Source organism: Lagopus leucura, unplaced genomic scaffold (genome assembly GCF_019238085.1).
Source record: "Lagopus leucura isolate 7727_CA_CO unplaced genomic scaffold, USGS_WTPT01 Super-Scaffold_100035, whole genome shotgun sequence".
Classification (NCBI taxonomy): domain Eukaryota; kingdom Metazoa; phylum Chordata; class Aves; order Galliformes; family Phasianidae; genus Lagopus; species Lagopus leucura.
Window position 1 is genome coordinate 1036294 of NW_024962284.1, and position 14572 is coordinate 1050865.

A 14572-nucleotide genomic window follows, 5' to 3' on the forward strand; every position below is an offset into this window, starting at 1 on the left:
TATGTTGTGTGAGTCAAGCAGGTCCCTTTGTTTTATTAGAAAAATGCAGATGGACTATCAAAGCAAAGCAAATTTTTGTTGAAGCTGAGAGTTTGCATGTTTGTTCTTTGTCCATTGCTCTGTTGAAGTATTTGTGGTTCCAGTGCTTATGCATTCAGTAATACAGAGGACTTGCAAACACTAAAAATCAAGCTGTAATGATATTAGCTTGATTTAATATTGCTTCTTTAATTAAGATAAATGACTTCACTTTTCTAGTGGGATGTATTAGCTTTTTAACAGCCACAGCAGCAATAAACAGCTGTAAATATTGACATATATCTAATTAGGAAACCAAAGCAATTAGTCTGGGCCAACTGTATTGATCATAACTGAGCTGGATTTGACTAAGATGCAGGTGGCTGACAGCAGTGCTTTTACAGTGGATACCCTCAGATGGGTAATGGTTGCTGCTGATCAAAGTTTTAGTATTTTTGGAGGGGACAATGTGGGAGGGGTGTAAATGAAGTCCTATAGGAGTTTTCCATTTCGTAGCTCCTTGGAGGCCTGCTTGTTTGTACAGCACTATGTTAGGCGTAGCTCCTTAGGTGCTACACATGGCACATTCTTGAGTGCATCCTTTCAGGACCAAGTAGAAACGCAAAGAACTTCTGATTCAAACATTTTTTTTTTCGGCACATTGTAGCTATAGAGACTTTTGCACCTAGATTATGCATTTGTATAGCTTCTCATGTATACGGTATTGTTTGTTGGTGAAAACATTATGCTAGAAAGCTCAGAAAGCAAACTGTAAATCATGCATGAACATCTGTCGCATATCCATCCCAAAGCCTCTTACCAGATCCCTGGGTTGGGAGCAATCATGCCATTTTGTTCATTCTTCTGTTTCATTACACTGGTTGGTTGTGTTTTAAGATAAGATTTTTTTCATTTTATATAGCCTGTACTTACAGATCATTTGTTACATATATTTTCGACTTGATTGTTTTTCATGTGATTTATTTGCTATATATGGAGAACATTTTAGATACAGAAATATATGCATGTTTGGATACAGGAAGTACATTGATAACATTAGATGAATTAGATGCTAATTCTGCCGTATGCCATCTCCCTAACAACTTATCAGTGCTGTAATCATTAATCTTATTCCAACTCATTAATCCTATTCCAAATTTGGCTTTTCTGTCTGCTAAGTCTTTTCGGGGCTGAAATCCCTACTCTTGATCATGTCAAGTTTTGCGTGGTCTTGAATGGCAAGGGACTTGACCTCACATTCAGCTGGGACTTGAAAAATGTCAATTCCTGTGCACTGCATGTGTAGTAGTACAGTACACAGTAGTACACACTTCTTTATTTTCTTCTGCACAGTGCTACCAATGTAAGCAATTTTAACAAAATCCTGAGGTATTCTGTGCTTCATATGTTTACTTACTAAAAGCATAAAAAATTCCAGGCAGCACCAGCATAGTGTAATTGTCTGCTTTCTGGGAAGTCTCTAAGATGAGAGGACTCTTACCCTTGGAGAATGTGAAGGCAAGTATTTCATAGCATGCATCCTTCATTGGGCTGCAAATACCACGCCTCTTTCATTCAGCAGAATGAAAGGAACTGAAAAATGGAGCTTCATTTTTCCAGACTTACTTCTTCCAGCTCCTACCTTCTTTCAGAAATGCAAAGAAAAGCCGTAAGTTCACAGCATTGTAGCAGCTGCAGAATATTTGCTACTGTTCTTCTTACTGACTGCACTGATTCCAGTGTTCCCCTAGAGCTTACTTGCACACAATGCTTATGTCAATTTTGTTCATCCATAGAATTTTAGCCACTAAATATATAAGCACTTGTTATGCTAATAGTCACTATTTTCAATAACATGATTTGCATTTTATATGCATGTTAATTACATTGTGCACATAGCCAGTAATGCACACATTCCATTTTTTTTCCTTTTCCTGATTATTTTAAGACATCATTTTACCCGGTTGTAGTGGAGTCCTTCCATGGTGAAACGTGGCAGACCCTTCATACCACACATTATAAAAAAGCATACAAAGACCATGAAGTGCAACGTCTTGACAGACTGTGCTGCTTGCATTGCTTTTATAGTCACTGCAGTCATCAAACGCAGACATTTTATAAGCTCCTCACTGATATATATATATATGTATATATACACATGTATATATTTCAGCTGATGAGAGTAAAAGCATAAAGGAAGTTAACATATTGCAGGAAAACCTGATTTTCAGACATTTTGGTGTTTTCTTAGGGAGAGCTTGAAATGAACCAAGACTCATGTTGATTTAGCCTAGAATGCAAACCTGTAATCATGGTTTTGGGCCTTTTAAAATAAAAACCAAATCACAGATTTCTTTGATAGGTTTTTTGTTGCTGTTATTGTTGTGGGTTTGCTGTTTTTTTTCTCCTGCATACAGTTTTAGTTTCTTTCAGGCTATGCACATTGTTCTTCCTTACGTTAATGGAAATTGCACGCAATTGGGGAGAAAGAGAACAAGCAATTGGAGGTGCAATGATCTTATTACACTGAGTATTAGGACACTTTGCAGTCTTTTCTAAGCAGCTGTTCTTTAGATAAATTAATACCTGGGGTCTCTTTACTTCTCTCAAACTTTAACTACCATAAAAGAAGTTAATGTAAAGCTGTTCACAGCTTAGCTCACCCGATTGCTATGCAGAAGTTCTAACACAAAAGCTTCCATAAACTGCAGCCATAACGCACTAATCTTCTGAACTTCCTGACCCATAAAACTATGATTATTACTACATGTAAAATTCATTTGGAAATATCCCTCTGTATTTAGTGTTATAGGTATTATGTTGCAAAATCCCTCCTCCTTTACAGTGGAAGGGCTGCCAGGAAAAGGAGGACAAAGGGGCTGTAGATTAGTGTATAGAGAGCAACACTGTACCTTAATCTGGTGATTTTGTTTTTATTTGTAGCTGTTGATTTAAAAGGTGGGATGTTCTGATGCTTTTTTTTCCCCCTAGCTTGCCATTTCAGATTTCATCATTTTTGGGATTAGAACATTTCTTGCTGCCCTTACCCACTAGTGCGAGATGGGTGCTAATTTTCTGTACAACTCCATAAGCAGATAATTAAGAAACACCAAGTTTGGGGGGAGATTTTTGGTGAAGACAGGTTAGAAGAAAGCCTTTCTATTCCAGTTGGGATTCTTTTTAGTACCTGTGATATCTAAGAGTTATTTCTAGCAACTGCTCTGTGATTTTAGTAATGAATGAAGAGCAGTTCATGGGATTTGTTAGAAAGGATACCTTGAGGGCAGTTAAACGCAGCAGAGGTGAGTCTATGAGTAAGTTTACCCTCGCTTTTATTGTGGATAATAAATACTTTTGTTTAAAAAGCTATGTGACTCTTGTCTGATCTTCTACAATGCTAGTGGCATCTGCAGCTTTGCATGTAGGCACGTACGCACTGTGAAAGGGCTGGGATGACTGCACTGCAAGATACAGACGTACCAAAAAGCAAAAGGGTCATGTTTCTATCTTTCATTTACCACTAGACTAACTTAATATGGATAATAGTCCAGCTGCAAAAAGATACTAAATGAACGGCCTTTTTCATTTTGAAACACAAACATTTGTGTTAAATGATGCTTTTCTGAAGCCACTTTTATTGTTAGTATTGTTCCAAATTGCAAGTTGTCACATCCACCAGCCTCTAAATTACCAGTTGTCTTTGTTGCTATAGTAACATCGTGGCCACTAAAATATAGACTCCAGAATAGAAAAGCAAGCTCAGACTGCAACTCGTTTATTTGAAGGTTTTGGCAGAAGAATTTCTGCGCAAAGTCATTATTTTATAACCTTTGAATACTTACATTTTAACTCTTTCAACCAAAAGGGCAGCATTATGCTAAAACATGCCTCTTTTTTAAAATGAGATATCCAAGCTGGACCCAGTTAATAACTATCTTGGTGCAGTTGACTTCTGCTGATTATTTCCCTCTCTTTTCTTTGGCTTCCGGCTGAATGGTTGATGGTTTTCTTGAGGTGAGGCTAGGATTGCAGCCTGGTGTTGTCTTCTCTGCCCATCCCTTTTTCATGACACACTTGCTCATCAGTGGCCTGGACAACGGCAACGTACCCTGGCTGGATTAGTAATGTAGCTTCTTGCTTACTGAACAAGTGCTACTGTAATAATGGGAATGGATTTGCATATTCCCTTATGGCTGAATGTTAGTGCATTAGGCAATGTTAGCAACTGTGTAGACTTCAGCAAGAGTCAAGTTCTTTGTCTTTTTCTTTACATATCTATATTTGCTGTTTCGCTCACCAGCACCCTTCTGCTCACTGTGATGTTGAACCTTCATTCTTCATCCAGCCTTGGGCTCCTGGCCTCTTCTACTTCAAGTTCCAGTGCTGCCTTCTACTCCCAACTAGGGATGGCTATCCAACACCACTGTGTTTTGCATCATCGACATTACTATCACCATTCCCCTTCTGTTTATAATATTTCCCTTTGAGGGGAAAGGGAGGGAGTACTTTTGGGGGATATTTCCTGCTCTGTGCCTGAAGGTGCTACCCCCTGCACCGAGTTGATTAGTATGCCATAGACCCAATGAATGGTGAGTCTGCATGGGTTGTAGGCAACCGGCAGTCCAGTTCTCACTGTCTCACAGGTTTTCTGATATTTATAGGTTCTGTTTGTGCAGTATAAGGGTAATTCGTGCCTCTAAGTTCTGCTTCCCACAGTAAATTGCCCCCAAAGAAGAGCAACAGGGTTTGTGAATAGCTTGCAGAATATGGCCTATGAGGAGTGACTAAAGGAACTGGGGCTGTTCAGTCTGGGGAAGAGGAGGCTGAGGGCAGACCTTATTGCTCTCTTCAAATACCTGAAAGATGATTGCAGCGAGAGCAGGGTTGGTCTCTTCTCACTGGTGACAGGTGACAAGACAAGGGGAAAAAGCTTCAAGCTGTGCCAGGGGAAATTTAGGTTGAATATCAGGAAACACTTCTTTACAGAAAAGGTTGTTAAGCACTGGAATAGGCTGCCCAGGGATGTGGTTGAGTCACTATCCTGAATGTGTTTAAAAACCATTTGGATGTGGTGCTCAGGGACATGATTTAGCAGAGGGTTGTTAGAGTTAGGGTAGGATGGTCAGGTAGTGGTTGGACTTGATGCTCTTTAAGGTCTTTTCCAACCTGAGCAATTCTATGATTCTAAATAGAACTGGCATAGTTTCACATATTAGAAAAAAAAAAAAAAAAAAAAAAAAAAAAGATCCCACATATACAGCCAAATGCAGATGTAGGAGAATATTGTCAGGGAGCATTTTTATTAGGCTAAAATAAGAGTTCTGAGTACTCAAAATGGTACATTTTTATTAACCAAGTATGTATAAACACCCATCTTTATTCTACTTGAATTAAAGACAAGTGGCAAGTCCCTTGCTTTACATCTGTGAATAATGTTTAGTGTATTTTATCCCTGAACAGAGAAATCTTACATATCTTGTCCCAGTTTCTTTATTAATAAATAAAGATATCAAGGTCTTTGCCAGCGGATCTGTATTGAAAATATTTTTTATGTGTGTATATGTGTACATTTGTATTTTACCAGTGTTCCAAATATCTGATGTTAAAACATTTGAAGTATGTCATCTGGTTTTATGCTGCTGCATTCTCATAAAGCGAACCATAGTTATTTTAGCAGTCACATAGTTGACTCATTCTGTGAGACTATAAAAACAGACTAGGAAATACACTTTTACAGATTGTAGGCTTTGAGCTGAGATCAAATACTGTAATTTAGTACCTTCAAGTACAGGATTGCTGACATGGGCTTTTACTTCATGCGTTACGGTATGTGATCTGGAGGCACCCGGTCTGCCTGTTTTACTGCCATCAGGTTACAGCTTTTCACAGATGACCTAGTACCAGTAGAAAGCCTTGACCTCTCACTTTTCCAGCACTTCAGAGGTTAATTTTGTTGAGGGATCAGATTTCTTTCTAGGGGAAGTTTCTGATGATCACCTTCTAGCTAGGCTTTACTTGCCAGTGTCTTTCAGATCTGCTGCATACTGGGTGCTGTTGAAAAACAGCCTTCCTCCAACTTTGCAAAGCCTGTGCCTAGATAGTCAAGTTGCAAGCTGTTTCCTTCCGAGGGGTGTTAGATGGTAGCCTAATGAAGGTATCAACCTGTAAAGTAAACCTAAGCCCCTTTCCTGGGATTCTTCTTGGGCAGCAAGGTGGAGAAGTGCTTTGGTCAAGGAACATTGCAAGGTAAGAGAGTTTCTGTGCTTTGTGTGTGCTGTGTTACACCTCTGTGCGAGCAGGACCAGTGTTTAAATTCTGGCAGCAATGGGAAAGTGTTAGAGAGCACAGTAAATGTGGGAAGTGTTCTCCCTGCATTCTCTATTTCATCTGGCTTGCCGAATACACAAAGTCAGTATATTTTATTATGTTACAAATATTTTGATGAAATAATCAGAAAGCCCGTATGTGAGAACTGACAGCTACTGCTGTGTTTGTTTTTTCTGGCTTTACTTCGGAATTCTGTGAGTTTTACTGACTATTTAATAGGTCGCAGTCTAACTGGTTGTCGCTCCATGTCACACAGTTTTAGTTGCAGAAAACTATAGGGCTTTGTTATATTTTAACACTCCTTTGCTCTCTGAGCAAAAGAAGGATCTCTCAACAAGAATGAGCTCATTCCTCACTGAAACAAAGGCACGAGTGAGGCTGTTCCTGGCCATTATCGCAGCACAGGCTGCACATTTCAGTACAGACTGTACAGCTCTCACTCCTGTGCAAATTTGCATTGGCTTCCTGATGAACTCTTTGTCTCTGAAGGTCATTTCATCTTTTTCCTTTTTGCAGTTTCTTTCAAGTAAGCTCAATTTTAAAGCCTGCCATAAACCGGACACTAGTGAGGGTGTTGCAGTTCTGTCCTAAGAAGGACAGATACTGCCTTTCAGCTTTTCCGGTGGGAGAGAGGCAGTGAACGCCTGCAGTCCTGGTGCCGTGGCATTTGTTCCCTCTGCTCAGGTTTCTGCCTTAGTTCACTGGCGTAGAAGCTTTGTGTTGTGTTTTGAGTAACGAAAAACTTCAGTAGTGACTGCAGATTGTTTTCATGTCCTCAGCTGATCGTTTTGTGCTGCATGTTCCTAGGATTACAATGTGCTGACCTTACAGGAGATGCATTTGTGCTAAAGCTGGAGCACAGGCAGGAGGAATTACACACAGGCTGGGGAGCGACGCAGCCATGTCCTGCCTGTGCTCTGTCGGTGCCCAGGCTGCAGACAGGTAGCCTGGCACAGGGTGTGTGGCTGCAGGGCTCAGGCCAGGTCAGGCTGCTCTGAGTGCTGCTCACTGCAAGAAATTGACATGCCTGCTGCATGTTTTTGTTTCCACGCTATCCTTCGTTCCTTTCCTTCCCCTGTTTAGTTACGTCAGTGCTCTAAGAATTTAGCTAATCTCTCCTTTTCCTTCGTTGTGTTTCAGCCCATTTTTATTTTATTTTGGAGCTATGAATCTTTCCTTTGTTTCCCAAAGCAGGCTGCCAGGTAACAGGAGCTCTCGTGACCTGCTCAGCTCTCACCCTCCCCATTCAGTTCTGCAGGAGCATTCAGATGGCAGACCTGTTTCAGAAAGCGCCTTGGTGTTTTCAGTCAGTGCCAGCCCTTCTTGGGGCTGAGTTAAAGAGTGCCTTTGTGCTGGGAAGGGACCGATCCCCCAGGTATCAGTTCTGGGCGCTGGGCTTCATCCCTGCAGCCCCAGAGAGCTTTGGCCGGGGCCAAAGGGAGAGAAGAGCACGCTGCAGCTGTGAGCTGCATCTGCGCATCCCTCTGGTGCTTGGCTGTGGATTCCTGGCTCTGCTGCTGAAGGGGAGAACACAGGGAACTGAGCCGAGTCCTCAGCTGAATCATAGGGTTGTCATAGAATCCTTGAGGTGAGAACAGACCACTAAGGTCATCTCAGCCAGCCATCAACCCAATGTCTTTGACTTGACCACTGAAGAGCCACTGTCTCATTGCTGGGCTGTATGCTTCACAATGATTTTTTTTTCTGGGACAGGTCGTGCTTTCTCAGCACAGGAAGGCTTTGGATGGAGCAGTAGGTGGGGGGCCAGCAGCAGTCCAAGAGGAAAGTTATTGCAAGTACAGTTTCAAGCCCAGGAGACAAGGGTCAGTAGCTGGTTACAGTGTTTGAGCTGGATTCTTCAGAGCTAGCTGTGCCATATTGTTCATCCAGCATTTGGGTCAAAGGCTCTGATTTATCACCTCACCCCAGGGCTGTGTAGAGCCATAGGAACAATTGTTTTGAACAATGGCCAGAAAACAAGTTCTACCAGCCAAGCGTTTTGCAACTTAATGCAGCCCTGGGACTGCTCTATTTAGTGGCTGTAGATAGTGAGTAATTGAAGTGTCTTGGAGCAAAAGAGATTGTCACTGGAATTTCTGCTATATGGCATGAGATGATCAGTTTCAGCAGAAAGTCACATTGTTTCATGAAGTTTTGGAGTATGTCAACTGATGAACATACTGAGATTAGATGGATGGGTTTAGCAGCCCCTATGTGTGCACACTTAGCTCTGTTCGCTTGAAGTTTGGCAGTGGCTTGTCAAGGGCAAAATAAAATCTAGTGTTATTGTTCAAACAATTACTAGTACTGGTATAAAAAAAAATAAGCAAAAAGAAAGTGCAGATTTCTAGCTTCTACTACTCTTTTCTTCCCTAATTTTTTGAACCCAAATTGATACTTTTCTGTTGATAATTATTCTCTTTTACAAATAGGGCTTTTAAATGTGAATCCTGAAATGTTATTTTAGATGAATGCTAAACACAACACACCTCCAGGAGGTTAACTGAGTGCCAGAAATGTTGTGTAGGGATTGGATTCTGCTTCAGAAAGGACAGGTGGAATTGATCTGTATTTGTTTTCCCCTTCCCTGTTTTACTTTTCAATTTGGATGGTCTCACTTACCAGCGTGTTTCAAGAGTGTTGTCCCTGAGCACCACCATTGATTGGAAGCAGAACATTTTGTTTCAAAATGCACGTGGAGACTTAGTAAAAGAGAGCAACAAAGACTGAGAGTTGGTGGGTGATTAATATCCCAGTGACATATATTAACTGAGTTTGCTGTTTTTGAAGTAGATTGCTCTACATTCTTCTACAAACAGGTGTCACCTTTTGTAACAGTCTGAGAGGAGAACCACGGAAGGGGCTGCGTATGGCTTTGGGATTTGTGACAGTGATGTCAGTGTTATGGGAAACCCCAGAAGAAAACAGTGAAACTACAGTATTTAGTATCTCACTTCATAGCACAATTACATTTTTCTGGCTTTTTAATTTTTCCTTTTAGTTCTTTGAAGGCGCTGCAAAGTTTCAATCATTTTACACCTTGATCTTTTTTTTTTTTTTTTGTTCTCCTATCAACTAATAAATAGTTAAATTTTTAGGTAGAAGAGGATAATTACCATGTTTCCAGTTGAAATATTGTAGAGCCCCAAGGCCCTGTCTTTGACAAATGTATTTTTCAGCAGCTCATTGTAATTTTGGTTTTGAGTGAAGAGCCAGCAATGTTAGAATCCACACCCATGCGCAGCAAAGGGTGGATTTCCAGCCTTTAACAATAGCTTTACTGAGTTGTGTTTTAATGACGTTTTTCTTTGGACTTGCAAGCTGCAAATGTTTCTGTAGTGAGGGGTATGTCCTGAGGACCGTGCGGTGGTTTCGGACAGTTTCATGTGCCCTCCAAGCTGACAAGAGAAAACCCAATGCTGTGGATGATGATTATGCAAGATGGGAAAGCACTGATAGACTGTAGAAAAATACAAGTCTGGGCCTAACCACATTGCAAACCTGTTTGAAAAAGCAGCTTGGAGTAGTTGACCTAGTGCTTTATGTGGGTGATCCATATTAGCAAAGATGTTTGTCATGATAGGGTGAGCAGCAAGGGGAGGGGAGGGGAGGGAAAGGGGAAGGAAAGGGAAGGGAAGGGAAGGGAAGGGAAGGGAAGGGAAGGGAAGGGAAGGGTTCCCTCTGATCAAGGGTACTGCTGGGCTTGTAGGGAGCAGGAGACAGCTTGGTGTGCTTTAGGTAACTATCTGATAACATCAAAGCCTACTTCTACTGCAAAAAAAGAGAGCATGAGGAGGAAGAGGCTCTACCTTCCATAGGAAGGCAGAAGTGCTAGCATTGGGCTGTGATGGTAAACTTATCCACCCGATCTTCAGCACTGCTTAAGGCTTTGCTGCACCCCTGCCTCCATCTCATCTGTGACAGTACATCTTTACTAGCTGTTTGACCTCATTTGCTTCAGCTGTTTTCAGAAGTGGGATGGTTTATAAGAGGATAGTTGGATGATTTCCCTGTATAGTACACTTACAAGATTTTATGTAGTTTTTAGTAATCGAAGTAAAGTTTCAGGTAACTGATCAAAGAAAGGAAAGCCCAAACATTCCAGCTTCAGGTCATGGTTGAGTAGACTTTTGCTGACATCAGCCATTATTAATTACACCAGCTAAATTACAAAGATGTTATCGCAGCTCTGGGAACCAAGCATACTGTAATTACAAGGGCTGTTGGGTTCCCCATTCTGCATCCTTTCTTTTGGCTTTAACCATCAAGGCTCCAACTCAAAAGTGAACGGATTTACGTAGAGCCTTCAGGGTTGTTGTGAAAGCAGTGTGCAATGAAAATGCATCCGTCTGATGACAGATGCAGTGTCCTGCACTGTTGTGTGTTGCACCAAATACAGGCTGGTGCACTTACTGGGGTGACGGACCCTTTCCAAAATCTCAATGTCTTTCTTGTACTGAGGGCTCCACACCTGGACACAGTACTCCAGATGGGGCCTCACAAGAGCCGAGTAGAGAGGGACAATCACCTCCCTGTCCCTGCTGACCACCCCTCTCCTGATGGAGCCCAGGATCCCATTTGCCTTTCGAGCTGCCAGAGCGCACTGCTGGCTCATGTTCAGTCTCTCGTCCATCAGGACCCCCAGGTCCTTCTCTGCCGAGCTGCTCTCAAGGACCGCTCCTCCCAGCCTGTACAGGTGCCTGGGGTTCTTCCGGCCTAAATGCAAAACCTTGCACTTTGCCATGTTGAACCTCATCAGGTTCACCTGAGCCCAGCCCTCCAGCCTGCTAGGCAGGGAGGTTGGAACTACATGATCCTTGAGGTCCTTTCCAACCCGGGTGATTCTGTGATATAACAGCGTCTTGCCTATGAGTGGTGGATGCTTGGCTGGCATTAGTATTGCTTCTTGCTGTGATCAGCATACCTGCAAGAGCATTACTGCTTATCTTCCAGCCACCAAAATACTGTACAGCTCTGTGGATCTCAGGATGGCTTTTTAAACCTTTTAAAACCTAGCAACAGATAGCACCCTTGAAAATGCAAACTGCAGTGGCCACAGCCTCCATCAGCACATGAAAGATGTACAGCCCGGGATGTATTTAAGAGGAAGCCACAGCAATCAGTGCATTCAGATGCGTGCTTCCACCTTTGTCATTCAGCACATGTCCCAGTTCAGGAGGGCACTTACATATTTCCATATTGCCCGATTGCCCGACTGAAGTCAATGGGACTGGCTGATAGCAGTAAAACTGCTTGCAATTGAAATGAGATGCGTTTTTTAGACACTGCTGAACTGGGGCCTGCGACGGCTGAGGGTGGCAAATGCTCAGCAATGTAACATTTCTGTTCTTTATGAAGATAAAGAATTCACTCCCCCACCCCCGCTGGAAAAGTAACTATATCTGGAGTGCATATTGGGTAGCTTTTTAGGAATGAGAACTGAATGCCATCTTGCTGGCAGACAGAGAGTTGTAATAGCTCTGTGTTACAGGTTCTGATGTGAAATATATAGGGTCTGTTTCTAAAAGTTGAAAGCTGTCACATAGAAGCTGGCTGGCTGATTTAGCCAGCTGCAAGGAGACTCAGGTTGTGTTAGGAGCTTCCTTTTAGCTTCTACCTCTGTTTTCTATTAGATCAGCTTCCTCTTCAAAAATGTACAGGTAAAGGAAAATCTAGACAAAGATTGTAGCCTTCCTTGGAAACGTAGCTTCACCACTGAAATAGACCAGTGGCAATGCTTGGTGGTGCTGAGCCCTAGCAAGCACCAGTCCCTCACTGTCCCTGTCCTGCTACAGGGTACAGTTTGGGCCAGCAGAGCAAGGGTTCCTCAGGGCAACATCAGTCAGGCTCCTTAAATGTTGATGTGAGCAGCCAAGCTGGCTGCATCTGAGGTGATGCAGGAAAAATTCTCTCAAATGACCCTACTGGCAGGTTGGTGAGTACCATTGCTTGAAACAAGGCAGTAGGAAAAAGCAGCCGCAAGCAGTAACCATTCCTGCAGGTACACAATGTCCCTATTGCAGCTGATGTTCTGTGCAAGGTGTGCTGCTGGTGAAACTGTGCAAATTCCCTGAATTTTCTGAAAAATGTGTAACATCTGTATTTATGCATTAGTTAGCGTAGTTAGCTGTTGTGTTCAGCAGGACTGAGCTTTTCTTCATCCCATCTGGTATGATGTTCTGTTTTGGTTTGAGGAGAAAAACAATGTTGATAACACACCAATGTTCCTGGATGTTATTGAGTAGCACTGTACAGAGCCAAGGCCATTTTAGTTTTCTCTGTTTCTCCTCCTGTCCTGCCAGCAAGGGGCTGGTGGGCATAAGGAGCAGGGAGTGGCCAAAGGCATATTCTGTACCGCATGACAACTTGCAGAAGGAAAGTTTGAGAAAGGAGGAGTTCATTGGGTGGTCTTCTGCTGCTTGGCGACTGGCTGGGTATTGGGCTTGCAGATGATGTGTTGCACAGATCAGGAGGATCATGTGCTGTCTGGACAATGGTATTCTTTCAAACTTTCAGTTGATAGCAACTGTCTATTTTCTAAACATTTCTGATACCACTGGTGCTGTGAGTTGTAGATCTAAGTTGCATGTTGTGTAACAGCCAAGTGCAAAAGATTGCTCTGAGATCCTTTGCATTCCATCTCTGCATCATGGCTGTGATGATCCCACACACACCTTGCTGCCAACACCTTCCCCCATGCGGGACTGTAGGCATTGTTCCAAGGGTCACTTCAAGGTTTGTTTGCTCAGACTTTCAATGAGCCAGTGAGAAGAATGACATCATAGGTGCTGCCAACTTCACAATGGCAGAGTAGGCTGCGTAGCAACAGCAAGATCAATGAGCTGCATGAACTTGGACTTGTTCTCTAATGAAGATAAGTTATAAAAATGACGAGCCCATCTTCACCTGGCAACCAGCGGTAGGATACAGCTTGAAGAAATAATAATTTTCTTTTGAATTATGTTTTGTCTTTTGACCCATGTTTTCTTCCTTTGTTGTGTTGTTTTTTCCCCAGCTGGGATGACAGCAGCTCTGTCAGCAGTGGAATCAGTGACACCATAGATAATCTCAGCACTGATGACATTAATACCAGCTCCTCTATCAGCTCTTACGCCAACACACCTGCCTCCTCCCGTAAAAACTTAGATGCACAGGTAAAGTAAAAGAGTAACACTGATATTTATTATTTTCTCATACAATCAATATTATTGTCTTAAGTTGGATGAACTCTTATTCATGCCTTCACAGATACTATTTCCTGACAGAACAACAATTAAATGCATGAATATTTTTCCGTTAAACAGTAACCTTGTTCTAATTTGCAGCTGTCTTTACAGCCTTTCAGCGATGCAGACTGAAAAACTTGGAAACTGATTGAGAAAAACATTAAGAATGCCAAGAAATATTGTTGTTTTGACTGATGCTAAGCACCATACTTCACCAAAACTAAGCTCCAGATTCGTAAATTAGTCCATGCTAATATTTTTTATGTGTCTTTACCACCTTCCCCTTTCCCATGTACTTGACAACTGAACGCATGCACAGCCCTCAATGCAGTGGGTGTTGCTGAAAAGGAAATGTCAGGCAGCAGCAACCATCATATGTGGCATTTATGAATGTTTCCTCTGTGTGTGTTATCCATGGAATATCTGCTGTGGTGTTATGGCAACAAATTTTTTTTCCTTCGTAACAGGACTGCTGTATATAAAACATGCATTAGTAGATGGGATTTTTCTTCCTAGAAAAGGATGTTACGTTTTTTTCAAAGAATAGAATTTGAGTAAGTCAGCGTGAAGGTTAAAGATTATTTGCACTCCCATCGGAAATGTGCATGTACTAGGCAAATGAAATAAATTATTTGTAACTTCTGGGGCTGCACATTACTTCAGGCTTACTATTCCCAGCAGCATTTCATAGGAAGATAAATTTTGTGTCCATGAGCAACCTACATGTATATATGTCAAAGCTACTGCCCTGCAGTGACTCAGCACTGCAGCAGGTAGAGAAGGAAGGATAGACAACTTTCTCTTCTGTTTCTTTCTTCTTTTATTCTTCTTTCTTTTCGTAACTGGACCCTAAATTTGCTTTTAATACCTGTTCTAATGTAGAAGTGTGGTTGCTGTGAAGTCTTACTCTGCCTGCAGGACTGTGGTGCAAGCATATATTTACTCTTTGTTCCCTTGCCATAGTGCATATTTGAGCCTACATTAAAGATTCCCAGTTAGCC

At 42.0% G+C, this 14572-nt stretch overlaps 1 protein-coding gene across 11 annotated transcripts in view; it reads left to right on the forward strand.

Moving 5' to 3' along the window:
* Positions 1-14572, forward strand: part of NAV2 (neuron navigator 2) — a 319464-nt gene that overhangs the window by 253814 nt on the left and 51078 nt on the right. For all 11 annotated transcript variants that reach the window (XM_042882665.1, XM_042882667.1, XM_042882658.1 and 8 more), the window contains one exon: positions 13361-13499. In XM_042882665.1, the coding sequence (XP_042738599.1) occupies positions 13361-13499 (139 nt within the window). The remainder of the gene's footprint in view (positions 1-13360; positions 13500-14572) is intronic.